The sequence below is a fragment of the Mercurialis annua genome, linkage group LG2 (assembly GCF_937616625.2).
Source record: "Mercurialis annua linkage group LG2, ddMerAnnu1.2, whole genome shotgun sequence".
NCBI lineage: Eukaryota > Viridiplantae > Streptophyta > Magnoliopsida > Malpighiales > Euphorbiaceae > Mercurialis > Mercurialis annua.
Genome location: NC_065571.1, coordinates 1,377,193 through 1,393,217, shown reverse-complemented (window position 1 = coordinate 1,393,217; position 16,025 = coordinate 1,377,193). Strand labels below are relative to the sequence as shown.

Below are 16,025 nucleotides of genomic sequence, written 5' to 3'. Positions count from 1 at the left end.
ACCTGTTAAAAACACCAATTTATAATTTTCTAACAAGTTCACACACCGATTCGTGATAAATTTTTGTTCAAAAATTAATTTGTTATTTTTTAAAAAGTTCACACACCAAAAATATAGTAATTCCTAAAATCAAATTACAGTTTTTTTTTTGTCCAAATCTAGTTACAAACTTACAATTTTTTGTCAAAACTATGTATGAAAAAAAAAACGTCTATAGTAGTCTCAATTATAGCAACAGTATTGGTGATGCGTTTATAAAAAGAAAATGGTAAATCTATATGACACCTTTTAAAAAATACAATTAAAATAAAAAATATATAAAAATAATAATTTTATATAAAATTAACCTTTTAATTTATTGAACGTGTAAAGTTATAAATCAGTAGCCACTTTAATTCAGCAAATAATATACTAATTCTTTAAATATTTGATAAGAGTTAGAGATGGGTAATGATTTTAATAGAGAACGAGGATTTTATTGTTTTAGTGAAGAGTCCCTATCCATGGATTTTTCTTGATGGTCACTTTCTTTGCTGATCCTTTGCATCAGATTAGACTACTCAACCGTACCATCTTAGCCACTAATGCTTACTTATAAATAATTTTATCAATCCCATGGCTCACATCTCATCACAAATTTAGACACCATTTTATTATTTCCAAGAATAATACCGGGTTATTTTTATATAAAATAATCCCAATTTTTTTGAATTTTTACGATTTAAATATATTATTCAAAATGTGGCGCCACATTACATTTATTTTTTAAAAAATTGCCGTATAGTCCAGTGTCGATTTAGGCGCTTTGTTCGTAAAAACGATACAATTTTAGCTCTTCTGAATGACGCAAACGATATCAGATAAAACATTCAAGTTATAAATATCAAAAAATGAAAAGTTGCACATTTTATGTCAAGAAATCAAAAATTGAAATATAAAATACCACATTTTAAAGAATGTGCTTAAATTATAAAAAAATGATAAAAGTTGAAATGTTATATAGAAATAATCCAACAATATATGCGCCACTGGTAAATTTTAGGAGTGTAAACGAGTTGGACTACTTGTGAGTTACTCGAAATCGGCTTAAAAAAAGCTCGTGCTACTCGAGCTTCATCTCGAGCCGAACTCGAGTATTAATTACTGAGACTCGTGAGGCTCCCGAGCCTAAACGGACATAAACGAGCTTGTTATTAAAAAAAAAATTATTATAATCTATACTATACTATAAAGCTGAGCTCTAAAAAACTTATCAACACAATTTTTCCAAGTGGCTTTCTCTTCTTAAGCCATGTGTACTCTTTCAGTTTTGATGTCTAGCCTATGAGGATACCTCTTGAACTTCCATTAGATGTTATTTAATGGTCATTAATTCATATAAACTTTTCATTTTTCTTTCATTAGTTTTCAATAATAACAAAAGTTTTACATAACAGTAAACTCTTGCTCTTCCTTTACATAACAGTAAACTCTTGTTTTTCCTTTCATTTATTCTTTTGCATTGGTCATTAATCTACAACTACATTTTAATCTCTCTATAAATATTATGGATCTAAAGAGCAATTTTTAATTACCTTCTTCCACACATATAAGACAATAAAGATGTTTTTAATTTACAATCGCAGATCTCTTTCTAAGGTAATTTGTATTCTCTATTAGATTTCAAGTGGATGGTTTTATCTAATCACAAACTTCTCCCTTTTGTTTTTTTTATATGTAAATGCAATCTTTATATGAAATGTTTTTTATGTAATGTATTTTATAGTTAGCTTCATTTTATGTTTTTATTTACAACACCTAATATGGATTTTACATTAAAAATTGTGGATTTCATAATGTTATGATGTCTTTTGATATAACAGTGGATATTATACGAGCAGAGACTCACATTTTAGTAAATATATATAAATTTTTATAAGGACTTTACTTTTTGGATGAAGTCATTAGCTTTTTCGCCAAAAATATTTCTTGTAATGCCCTCTCTTTCGAAATAAGACAACTTGGCGTTATGAAAGAGGAAAAAAAAGTTTGTGAATTAAAATTGATTCAATTATGATGAAAGAAAAAAATATATTTATGCACTGCCTTAAAATAAAAAAAATTATGCTTGAGAAAAGCATCTCCATGGCTATGTTGATCATCTGCAACATTGAATTTATTACCATATGAAATTTGAAGAGTTCTAACTCATATTTAATATTTATAAACTATTGTATTAAATAAGACTATAGATAAATTAAAATAGCAAAATGAAAATTAAAAAAAATTACTTAAAAAATTAAAAAAATATTTATTATCGTCCGCGCAACGCGCGGATATCGACCTAGTTATATTAGATTTCAAACATCAAATCGTAATAAATTTTTGTAACACTAAATTATTATTTTCAAACAAGTTCACAAACCAAATTTATAATAATCCCTTAACAAAAATGCTAGAGAAAGCAACGATCTTTCTTTTGTAAAATATGTTCGATCATGTATAGAGAAAAAAAAGTTCACAAAATAATTATATGAAAGAGCACAGCTTAATTGTCAAAACTTATATCATTATATTTTTTTTGTCAAAGAACTTATATCATTATATTGTCTTCATGTCATTGTATACGGGTGTACATTTTTATTTTTCTAATTGAATTGGACACTGATCTTAAATTGATAAAATGTACAAAAATTTAAATGGAATTAAATGAAACTGGTTGATTCAGTATAGTTTTCAGTTCAGTCCCACAAAAACTAGTCAATTCAGTATAGTTTTTCAGTTTGCTCCTAGGGGTGTATATTCATATTTTACAGTTTTTATAGTTTCCTTAATAGATTGTTTTGTGGTGAAGTTTTAGTTTGTTTTGATGTGTTTCATATTTATATGGAAGGTTAATATCATCTTGGGTTCAATAAAAATCTTATTATTCTAGATGATCACCTATTCTGATTCTTTATGAATTCATTCTTATTAAATTTTAATAGTTAATTCAAAGGAAAAGAGTTATTTATACTTCTAAAGTTTGACTGGAAAATCAAGTAAGCCCTCAACGTTCGAAAAAGTTCAAATATGCCCCTAACGTCTTGAAAATGAACAACCAGACCCCCAATTTCGCCAACCAAGCCCCCAATCTTTTATTTATAAGTTGAAATTGGAGTTTGATTGTTCACTTTTTAAGACGTTGGAGGCATATTTGAACCTTTTTCAAAACATTGAGGGCTTATTTGATCATAGAGTCAAATTTTAAGATCATAAATGACCGTTTAATTCAAATTTTGTGATGGTTTAGCTATATTTGAATTGATATTTTTTAATGATTCCGTTGGTGATTTAAATTTCCGGTTAATTTTTTTTGGACGATTCAGATTAGCCGCTATTTAATTTATTTTTAAAGATTGCAAGACAAATCTACAATTAAAACGTCTATAATTACATTAATTGTTTTTTTTATGACTAAATCGTGAATCTTACATGAAACTATTTTTTATTTTTGATCTAATGTCTAACTTTTCATGTTAATTACAAGAAAAAAAATTCTTATATTTAAAGATAATGTAATAAAAATCCATCAATTTTACACGTTTTCTCAGTGTAATCATGTCTTTTAAAATTTGTCATAAAGATATATCAACTTCTTTTTTTTTTCAAATCCATGCACAGTGTTAACGTGGCATTCACTCATTAGCTAAAAATAACCTCCACCTCTCAAATTACATCAATGAATGAGTGCACCTCAGCACCGTGTATAGATTTGAAAAGGCAAAAAGCTCACTTTAACCCTTGAGGTCGGACCGAAAGAATTAATAAGACCTTAAGGTCGAGGTTGGCTCACTTTGACCCCTGATGTTGTCCAAAACGGCTCACATCACACCAAAAATTTAACTCCGTCAGTTTTTTTGTCAAGTGATGACGTGGCACGTAGGAAAAATATTCAAAAAAATCCGTAATGTTTAAAATACTTACCAATTATATACTTACAATTTTTTAATAATTTCACCCTTTTTTCATTTAAATATCAATAATTAAAAAATATTTAAAATTAAAATAGTTATTAAAACAATCAAAACACAATTAAACATTTCGAAATAAAATTAAACGCTTTAAAATCCAGTTAAACACTTCAAAATTCGATATCCGGCAAAAAAAATTCAACTAAAAAAAATTTACCGGTTCTCCGTTGCTGTTCTTCCTCAAGGAAGAACAGCCACAGCGGCTGTTCTTCCTGTAGGAAGAACAACAGATCTATGGAAGAACAGACGGAGAATACGAACGGATCCGCCCGTTCCTCTTCTCTGGTGAATTTTTTTGTTGTTTTTATTTTTTTATTTTTTAAGTTTATATTTTTAATTTAATTTAATTTAATTAAGTTTAAATTTATTTTTAATTAGTTTAATTAAATTTCGATTTATTTAATTGGATTTTGAAGGGTTTAATTAGGTTTTGAAGTATTTAATTGTATTTTAATTATTTTAATAAATATTTTAATTTTAATTATTTTTTAATTATTGATATTTAATTGAAGAAGAGAATGAAAATGGTAAAAAAATTATAAATATAAAATTGGTAAGTATTTTTAATATGAAGGATGTTTTTGAACTTTCTCCATACATGACACGTTATCACTTGACAGAAAAACTGACGAAGTCAATTTTTTGGTGTGATATAAGCCATTTTGGACAACGTCAGGGGTCAAAGTGAGCATATTTCGACCTTCGGGTCTTATTAATTCTTTCGGTACGACCTCAAGAATTAAAGTGAGCGTTTTGCCATTTGGAAAAAATTGAAAGTTAATATATTTTTATTATAAGTTTTAAAAGATGCGATTAAATTGAAAAAACGTATAAATTTGATGAATTTTTATGACATTATCTTTATATTTATAAACATAGATTGTATTTTTTTTGGAATGATTTTCTTTATTTTTGCCTCGCTCTTTAACCTTTTTCGCTCTTTAAGTGTTGGCTTGTCTTTTCCTAACTTTTAATATTCATTCATAAAAATATCAAATTAAACCGAACTGAATTTATTATTTTAATTTAATTATTCGATTATATTACCTTTCTGTACACCCTTATTCTTGCGCCAGTTAGCTAACTTAAGCTTTGCCAATCAAGACCCTAAACGTTAGATTAGTGGGAAAAGGACAAAATGATTTTGGGGTATAGAAGGGGCTACTAGGGGACCATTCGAGCTTTTAGGGCACAAACGCACGATCTAGCTAATAAGTATTAAATTGATAATGTTTAATGTCACTTCCAGAAGAAAAAAATTAAGATAATTTGTTTATTTGCATGGACAGGTTAGCATGAATATAGGAAGCATGATCTTATCAATTTATGCATAATTGGGCAATTAAATAATGCATATCATGAATTGGACCCCTTGCAATTAGATGTCCACATCTTTTTTTTGAAAATCAATAGAGATTTCTATTAGCTGAAAAATATAACAATCAAAACTGTATGATTCGGAATAAAATTCGATGACCTGGCATAAAATAAGACGTCCATCGTCTCACAAATTTAAAAAAATTAAAATTTCATAAGTATGCTAGAGCTACATAAATCTTTCGATCTATTAAAATTTCGGTTTGACTCGGTCAGTTTATTCAATAATTTAACATAGTGCACACCCGTACCTGAACCAAACACAATAAATAACTTAATCAAAGCTCCACGGGTGAAATGATAATCAAAATCAAACATAGAGTAGATATTAATGAAGGATTGATAAATATGTTTGGTTCATAATAGTAATCGACCCACAAAAGAACAAGTACAAGTAGATAGATAAGCACTTAATGATTCCATTCACCATTATAGGCGTTGGACCCATTTTTGTGTTTTTTATGCCCTAAAACAGCAATTTAGGAGGTGGAGACTGTGCATGGATTTAATGAGGATGTGTGTAAAAAATTGATGTGGAGAAAGGAAAATTAAAGACCGTCAATTCAAAGTTAAATTTAGATTAACTGGGTAGTAGAGTGTTTAAGGGAAATTAAAACCGAGTTGAACCGGCAGTTAATCCGGTTGGCAAGACAATCAAACTGAATTGACAGTTGAATCGATAGTTGGGCCGTGAACTGGTCTCCAAAATTAATTTACTTCTATATATTTTTGTCCAACTAGTTGAACCGAAATCAACGACCTCGCTGATTAGGCTACTAATTCAAATTTTGTAAAAATAACTTAACCAATGAGTTGATGCCAAAGCTTAATAGTGTATAAAATTATTATAGATAATCTATAATCAATCCAAATTGTATATCGAGCCGAGAGTAGATGAAAATGTTTTATCATTCATGTATATATGTTAAAACATTGACAAATTTATACAAAATTCCATCCACAATGACAGATCTAAAAAGACAAAAATTTAAAATTATATATATTATCTTATTTTTATAAAGTTTGATAAATTAAAAAAGAATTCAAATAAACAAAATAAAAATATTAAAGTGAATAACATTACAATATTAAATTTACAAAATATTAAAAAACTAAATTCATAAAATGAAAGTATTATTAAGTAAGACTTTTTATGAAGGGAAGAGGATGAAAGAAGAAGGCCAGTTCAGTATAAGGCCATGGATCATAAGTTAGAACAGGTGGGCTAGTGTTCAGTCACTGGTGTAAGCTAAAGCTAAATTACTAACCCATTAATTTTAGATCGATACTGGTTGTCTTTGACTACCGGTCTAGGCCTTCAAAAGCCGCATCTTAACACCATCTATATTAATGGCCAATGAGCCTGTTCATCGGCCGGCTTCGGATCGGACTTTAGCAATATATATATAAGTCTACGTCTGGCTCAAAAATGTATATAGTATATAAGTTCAGTCTCTGATTTTTCGGATTTACATGAAAAATTAAAAAAAAAAACGAAAGATTAAAGATCGTTCATACAATAACAGGGTTTTTTTTTCGAATTTAAACAAAACCCGAACTTCAAATAAATAATTATTATCTAAACTTAAACCATGAACAGGTCTGGCCACAAATAATTTGGCAATAATGATGTTGCTAATTACTCATTTTATCTAAAATGTAAATTTTTTTTAAGAGCTCTAACTTTTTTTTTTTGAAAGGAAGAGCTCTAACTTATTTTGCCTTACGTACACATTCATAAGTTATCCTCTACGTGTTACATTTTAATTAGACTAGTTTCGCATTACGTGCTATGCACGTGGCTCGTAACGTAATTCGTCAATGAACATATTAATAAATTTATTATAATTAAATCAATTTTTTTTATTTATAAATAATATTAAATTAGTTAAGCATTTTTGTAAAAGTAAATATAATATATTCGGTTATCAATTTTTTTTTCCATATTGAATTTATTCTTCTTTTGATTTTATAATAACCATAATTAAATAATTAATTTAATTTTATTAATAATATCTTTAAAACTAATAAGATAGAAATTTGTAGCTAATTCCTACTAATTTGGAGACAATTTAGTTATTGTTTACATACTAAAAACTAAATTGGAGATAATTTAACTACCTATTTTAATTAGGACTTTAATTACACTAGTGAATAATTAAATAACTAATTAGTTAATGACTATAAAACCTTTATTTAGTAGTAAACTTAAAAGGACTATTCAGTAAATTTGCCTGTCCCCCCCATCCGTGCTTTTATATATAGTATAGATATAGATAGATGTGTCTTTGTGTAAGATATACTAATCACTATTTAATATGGCTTATATTAATTGGTTGTTTTATATAACCACGCTATATATTACTATATTATAGGCTAAATCTAGTTTGAGGTCTCTCTATTTTCATCATTTTATTTAAGTTTAATGTCTTAAAAAATCCCGACCTTTCATCTCCTTATCAATCCTACTTTGACGTTGAAAAATTGTCAATTTTATCCCATTTTGTATTTTTTTCATTTCAATTGTACCCTAAAATATAAAATTGACCTTTATTTATTTGACAAAAGTTCAATTTTTTTTTAAAAATGGTAAATTTAATATAAAAAGTCAATGTAATGCAAAAAGGGTCAATTTAGAGAATTTTTGCCAAATAAAAAAGGTCAATTTTATGCTTTAGGGTACAATTGAAATGAAAAAAAAATGCAAAATAGGATAAAATTGACAGATTTGTAACGTCAGGGTAGGATTGAAAAGGGAATAAAAGATCAGAGTTTTTTTAAAACATTAAGCCTTTTATTTATTTGGTCTCTTTTCAAATTTTTGTACTTATTAGGTCCGTGTATTTTACGGATTTGATTTAATAGGTCTTTTTTTGGACGGAATTATTACACGTGTATTCAATTTCTATTACAATTACCACATGAAAAATGATAAAGTGGATTTGAATTAATGAGTTAAGTTTTTTTTAGGTCTAATATTTTAAAAAAAATTCCAACCTTTTAATCTCTTTCCAATTCTACCCTGACATTGAAATCTGATCAATTTTACCCGATTCCGTATTTTTGTATTTCAATTGTATCTTAGAATTTATTTAAATTTAGTTAAATTGATTTAAACTAGTTTTAACTTAATTAGAGTTTTTTTGTTAGTTTCTAATAATAAAGGACTTACTTGTACTTTTTGAATGTAAACGAATTTAATTTTATCATTAAACTTAGTTAATTGATTGATTTTATCGTTTAAATAAAAAAATTGACAAAAATTTAAAAATTTGGGTACAATTTAAACAATAAAATGCGAAATTGGGTAAAATTGATAAGTTTTCAACGTCAGTGTAGGATTGAAAAGGGGCTAAAAAATCGGACTTTTTAAGGCATTAGGTCTATTTTTTATTCAATAGGTCTTTATACTTTTAAATTTTTATTTATATGATATTTATATTATTAAATTTTTATTTATCTCGTATCTTTTCAATTTCGATCTTATGCATGTTTTACAGTGAGTGTAGTGCATGTTTCTCTTTCATTTTTAAATTATTTTTAAATAAATTAAGTATAAGAACTCTAGATGCATAACATTAAAAAATCAGAAAAATAAAATAATAAAAATACAGAGGCTTCAGAATGAATTTGCTCTCCCGACCGGCAATTAAATACAAACTGTGGTAATTAACAAATTAAACAAAAGATAAAAACAATGTTTTGTTGTGAGGCTAGCAGTAGCTCTTCATGCTTCAATTTCGTGGTGTGGCTGATATGATGAGATAAGGGTCTCATGCTGCGATCCTTCTTCCAAGCCACCATCACTAACTTTTTTGGAAGGTTTTGCATTCCTGTAAATTGCGTAGAGCAATAGTTGTCCTATTCCAAGGCAAAATCCTGCCCCATTTGGCACCTTTATCCACAAAAAATTTGTTTACGTCAAATACAAATCATTATATATGCTCAAGAAAAATTATTTCTATTGCAAAATATGTTTGTGCAACTTTTTTTGAATGGTTTAAATGCATTATATTGAAGATATTCTATTATGTCTTATGCGGGCAATACCAATTCTGAAGGCACTAGAAAAAAATGTTTTTATTAATGGAAGAGTGTGCTTGTCGGTATTCCTTTTTTATAAAAGTTATAAACATGTCAAATTCAAATCTTCGACCACCACATTCATCTCGTTATGTAAGATTTTATCATTTAATGTAGACTAAATTTATTTTTGGGTTCTTAAAATATACGATTTTGATTTATTAGATCCCTCAATTTCTATATGACTTCCTCAGATTCCTAAAGTTTCATTTTTGGTCCATTGGATCCCTAATTTTTTTTTTTTTCGTTTATGGGGTCCCTAAACTTTCATTTTTTTTTATTCATTTGGTCTTTAAATGAATATTCGTTTAAGGACATAAAAATCTAATGAACCAAAAAATGAAATTTAAGAACATAAAGAAGCTAAATTGAAGTTGAGGGATACGATAAATCAAAACGGTATAATTTAAGAATCCAAAACGGGTTTAGCCTGTAATGTATCATAAAAAGAATGAGTCATTTTGTTGTGTAGTTCACATTTTACATAACCTATTAGGCCTTCGATCTATAAAAAAATTATAGTAATATGTTGTTTTCTCACTATTTTCTGCTTAAACATTATTGTATTGCCAATGAAGGAGAGGGCCTTAGCCCCTCAAATTTAATGTTTGAATATATTAGTGTCTACTGTCTAGATATTTTGCATATTGTACGTAATTTGGCTCCCTAACTTTCAAAAATTATTTCCAAATATTTAATGTATATTTTGATTCTGCCTTCCTAACACAATAACTCTAGCTCCGTCATTGTGTATATATAGCAAATGTATGCAGTGGCGATTCAATTTTTTTTATAAGATGGAAAAATTGTACCGAAAATTTATAAGATGGATAATATAAAAATATTATGGTGGTCAGTGCTATAAATTTTAAGATCGAAAAATTATACTAATGATATATTTTTCAAAAATTTAAAATAATAAAATGGTAAACTGCCCACCATACACTTTTCCTATGTCCGCTCCTGAATGTACGTTAAGACTTAAAGACGCTTCTCATTCATTTTATAGGCTTGCTTAATTATTACTCTCTAAATGCCAAAACAAATAATGCTGTCGCCAATGTCATCTAGCAATGCTGATTTATGCTTATCATCTCAAATTAAATCAAGTGATTAATTCTTGAGAAAATAATATCAGAGGATAGCTGGTGATTGTATAGTGTAGATGAAGCTAAGAAAAATGTTATAGTGGCCGTTACTTATTCTGGTCCCATGCATAACATAATTGTCATGCATGTACTTTAATTGGATGAAGAATCTAGAGATCCATTCTTAAGTCTTTGTCGTGGCCATCTATTTTAATGCTCAATAGTTTGATACTCTCTCCAATACATAATATTTACCGTATTTAATTTTTTTTATTACATAATACTCCCTCCGTCCCACTTAAGAAGTCCCATTTGCTTTTACACACAGATTAAATAAACATTTATTATTCTTGTCTTTTCATGTTTTTTCATGTTTTGCCCCTATTAATTATAGTGGAATTTTTCAAATTGTTCTTTTAAGGTGACTAAAACAAGGGTAAAATAGGATATTTAATGGAAAAACATTCTAAAAATAGTAATGGGACTTTTTAAATGGGACATCCCAAAATAGAATATGGGACTTCTTAAACGGGACGGAGGGAGTATTTATTATATTTAAAATATCAAAAGAGCATTTATTGTTATTTTTTAAATTTGTCCTAAATAATAAATAATTTAAAAAGAATAAAAAAATTAGTTAAATATAAAAAAATACTAGTAATTAATATGGACAATTTAATTTAGTAAAAGAGCATATAAATAAAATATATTTATTATTTTTTTATGTAAAATGGCCAAATGCAACAAATATTATGGATTGGAAAAAATAAGTGACAAACTAGATTTTTTTTGCAATTTGAATTTAATTTTTAATTCACTATTTATTTAGATGAGCAATTAAAAAAAATAGAGGAATAAAAGAAAAACATAAACTTACTCCGAGAAAATAGTCCTTTGTGAGAACAGCATAGAAAGTCCAAATTCCTCCATTCAAGAAAAAGAAGAAAGAAAGGAAGAAGGGCATAAACTCCACACTCTTGGTCGTCACCACTGTTTTCTGAAATTATTAGAACAAATTCAATTAAAATTTAACCAATTTAATTAATTAAGTTTATATGTAAACATATTTATTTAAGTATATATATATACACTCATAGAAGCCAAGACCACGAATTTGAAGGACCCATCAAGGACCAATCTGTCTACAAGGACAATCATGCATTTAGCAGCCAAATTTTCAAAAAATGAAGAACTGAGACCAAGTATTTAATAGTAGGGTATTTTTTTTTCTATGTTGGTATATTTAAATTGTCAACTTTAGTTGGTGAGCTACTGTTCGTCCACTTGACAAATACTATTATTAAACCAGTGTTAAACCAATCCGTCTACAACAACAATCATGTTTAATGTATAAGCACTCGCCAACATACAGAAAAATTGAAATGAGTAAATCTATCTAGTCTCAAACTCGTATCTCGGGATTTTTAATTATTTTTTAATTTTATAGTCTATAATCTTAAACTCTCTGCATTTAGGTCAAGTAATTTCTAGTTTATGATTCTGTATACTTCAAATATGACTTATTTGATCCTGAAACATAATAATTGACCAAAAAAATTAAAAAATGACTTATTTGATTTCGAGACACGAGCTGACTTGACCATTTTTTCGAGCTTAATTTGTTGATTGAACAAATTTAACGTACTCACCATAGCAGCTAGAGGCGAACCATACATAATAATATTAAGACCGGCACACATGAACCCCGTCGCGTCAATCCGAACATCTCCTTCCAGAGCTAGCCAAGTTATCAGAATCGCTGCCGCTAAAAATCCGACGTCCAACAACCCAACCAGACTCGCTGTTTTCGCCTGAGAATTTCATATTTTTATTAACCTACTGATTATGTATAAATATTTTAAGAAAAAAATGGAAAAGTCATACGTACCCTCGTCTTTTGAGGTGCGTAAATAAGGAATATAGTAACAAAGACAATTTCTGTAAGGATACCAAAGGAATTTACAGTAGCAACAAGGTAAGCTCCTGGTTTTATAATTCCATAGTAAGTCCACAACGCTGCGTTTAGTAATGTACATACGTATGGTAGACTCTCAAAATCTTCTGTTGATCTATTCTTTATTATTCTCCAAAATGTTCCTCTGCAAACAAGAATCGCATTACCTAGCTATACGTTTAACATCGATAATAAGTCTATATCGCACAGAAACTTATCAAGTCATAGATTCCGAGTTTTGTTTCGTTTTCGAAAACGCTTATAAAACTTTAAAACTTCAAAATTTATAACCTATTTCATATTTCAAAGTTTTCCGTTTTAGTATTTTTATTTCCGTGCAACATAGACAAAAGATCGGAAAGAGTTATCAAGAGAGAGCTTAATCACTTACACTGGAGAAAGAAACATGAGCACTGAGATTACATTGCCTGAAACCAGAAAATAACCAAGAAAAATAAGTTATAGTTTTATTTATCTTTAATATATTTTGATTGGGAACTTAGATATAAATGTATATATACAGAAAAATTAAAAATAGATCATAAAATATACTTCACCTATTACACCGACAGAAAAAATCAAGGTTTCCATATTTGAAAAGAAACCAAACAGTACCCAAAGCTTAAACAATAATGGGAAGGGAGTAAATAATAATGCTAGCTTGAACAAAAACAATAAATCGGAAATCTATTTATATAAAAGGGTGGGGAAATTTTATTGATATATAATTATTAAATGATGATATTATATAGTTTGATTTGACCAATAACATTAATTGTTGAGTGCCTTGTTTGTACTAACCTTAGATATTAAAATTATATATTTTTTGTTTGCTGAAACTAGTGGATTACACTGTGTTTCGTCATAATGGTGTCGTCTATATGGATTTGAGTACTACATATTGAACATAATTAAATAGCACTTTGATAGTGTTTTTCTGTCAAAGATGGCAATCGATTTTTTAAAATTTCAACTGTTAGCTGTTAGTTATGAAGACGTGATTCGAACTCACAATTTTTTGATACATTTAAAGGTGTTTTACCATCTAAAATAGGCCCATATTGGCCAAAATGGAGAATAATTCATGCAGATCTTGTACACAAATACACAATAGACGAATAATGATATTATTATAATTAATATTATTTTACTAATATTAGTAATTAAATTAAACTAATTAGAATTATCACATTATATATAATAAAATTATTAGTTATGTACACGGATGACAGTCATGGAGCTTGAACTAATATATTAAAAGGATTAAATTGTAATATGTATTATATGTGGGGAGACAATTTTTAGAAGCTGGGAAATATCAAATCATAATTTTCATTAATTTTCTATACATTAGACAATTATAAAACTTTTGGAGGGGGAGGAGGGACCCTAGCTCCTGTCATTGGCGGATAATATGATGAATATAGTCTATATAAAAAAACTTTATAATACAAATTGTTCTTTTAAATGCAAATTAACAAATTTAATATGTTGATAAAATCATATAGTTACCAATTTTTCTTCTGATCATATATGGATGCCAATTAGATATAAAAGATGTCGATGACAAAAATCTGTATTAAATTAGTTAAGTCTTTGTTGGATGGATCTTCATGATCCGTTGGTTTGTTCTTAATTGTTATCCTTTACTCTTGATATATATATATAAAATTTATATGTTATTTATTTATGGCAATCTAATTAAAGTTTCTTGCAGCCATGACCTGCTGCGTAGATAACTATGTTTTACTCGTAATTTAATGAGAAAATGATGGCAGAAAGGTACTTGAGAATTATATAATTCGGACATGTGAGAAATGCAGACTGCAGAGTGTTGAATAAGTAATTAATTAGCATTTCAAAAGAGAAAAGTAATTAATTAGTAAATACTCCCTCCGTCCCGTTTAAGAAGTCCCATATTCTATTTTGGGATGTCCCATTTAAAAAGTCCCATTACTATTTTTAGAATATTTTTCCATTGAATACCCCATTTTACCCTTATTTTAGTTATCTTAAAAGAGCTCTATGAAAAATTCCACTATCATTAATAGGGGCAAAACATGAAAAAACATGAAAAGACAAGAATAATTAATGTTTTCTTAATCTGTGTGTAAAGTCAAATGGGACTTCTAAAGTGGGACGGAGGGAGTATTATATAGTCCAATAAGATTGTAAAAGTACCTTTCTTAGTCCCAACATTTTCTTTTTGGGGTTTTTACATTATAGCACCAAAAATTTATCTTTTTAACGCTTTAAACTCCATGTTTGAAAGTTAATAAATAATATCCTAAACTTAACTATTTAACAATTTATGGTCCCAAACGATGTCGTATTCAGTTGTACTTGTATAATGAATAAAATAACATTGGATTATAGCGTTTGACCTGAATTTACCAAATAATGAAAAATAGAGCTATTATTTAGCAACTTTAAAACTTGGAACTTAAAGAGCTAAAAAATGATAAAATTTGAATATTTTTAATGCAAATGGACCTTTTTTTAAGAATCATTGTCTTAAATTTACATGTCCACAACTATATTCATATATTTGGATGAAAATTTATCATATTAATAAATTAATTTCCAGTGCATTATAGTTCAAATTGTATAACTGTCAAACTGTAATTTTGCTAGGTCGTGAGTTCGATTCCTTCCACAAGCGCTCACTCTTCCCTGATTATACATAAAAAAAGCATCCACATGACTATTACTAGCTGCTTCTACTATGGTGAATATGAAATATAAAAAAAATTATAATGCATACAACCTATTAAACCTCCAATAAATAAATAAATTTTGAAAAGAAAGAACAGAAGTATAGAACAAAACATGAGTCATTAAGAAATCGTATATCAAACATTTCCGTATATCTAATTTAATGATAAGAGATACATTATTAAAATCTGAAAATTCTTGATTTGCCCCCCTCCTCTTTTTTTTCTAATAAAAAAATTCATATAAATGTAGTTAAAGTTGAAATTCTTAAAACGATAATTTAACTTTCTTGAGTGGTAAATATTAGGCATGAAAATATACAATTTAAATACTCTTCTCTTGTCTAATCAAGCAACTGTACTTGCATATTAATGAAAATTCCCTGCTAATATCTAATATATTTTTGTTGTCAAAAAAAATTAAAAAAGAATAATACTCCTGATTCTGTGTGATTGATGATCTTAAAATATTATGTGAATTGTGTACAAGTTGTCCAACTTTAGGATGAATCCAAGGGAAAAAGCAGAAACGAAACATGAAATAATTTTCTATGGCAATTGGGTCCCAAAAACATTTGATGTTTCAACAACTTATAATTATTTAACAATGGGTCGGTCGGATCATGAATCGCATGTTCTTATTTTATTTTATATCTTCCTCCCGGATATTCTTAGTATCACCATCTCAATGACAAATTCAGATAATGGCTTAAACCTGATTACAGACTCATCTTAAGCTTGATTTGGCTAGATAAAGCAACTCAGCACAATGGTAAGCTACTTATTCAAACAAAACTTGCCTATCCAGAGACTTGGA

At 27.9% G+C, this 16,025-nt stretch overlaps 1 protein-coding gene across 1 annotated transcript; it reads right to left on the bottom strand.

Moving 5' to 3' along the window:
- Positions 1 to 8,942: 8,942 nt before the first annotated feature.
- LOC126666670 (bidirectional sugar transporter SWEET17) lies at positions 8,943 to 13,161 on the bottom strand. The gene is made up of 6 exons (XM_050359507.2): positions 13,052 to 13,161; positions 12,886 to 12,922; positions 12,429 to 12,639; positions 12,190 to 12,351; positions 11,418 to 11,537; positions 8,943 to 9,264 (listed from the first exon to the last, which is right to left on the bottom strand). Exons 1-6 carry the CDS (start codon positions 13,083 to 13,085, stop codon positions 9,097 to 9,099), a joined length of 732 nt encoding a protein of 243 aa, XP_050215464.1. The 5' UTR covers positions 13,086 to 13,161; the 3' UTR covers positions 8,943 to 9,096.
- Between the last annotated feature and the right edge of the window lie 2,864 nt (positions 13,162 to 16,025).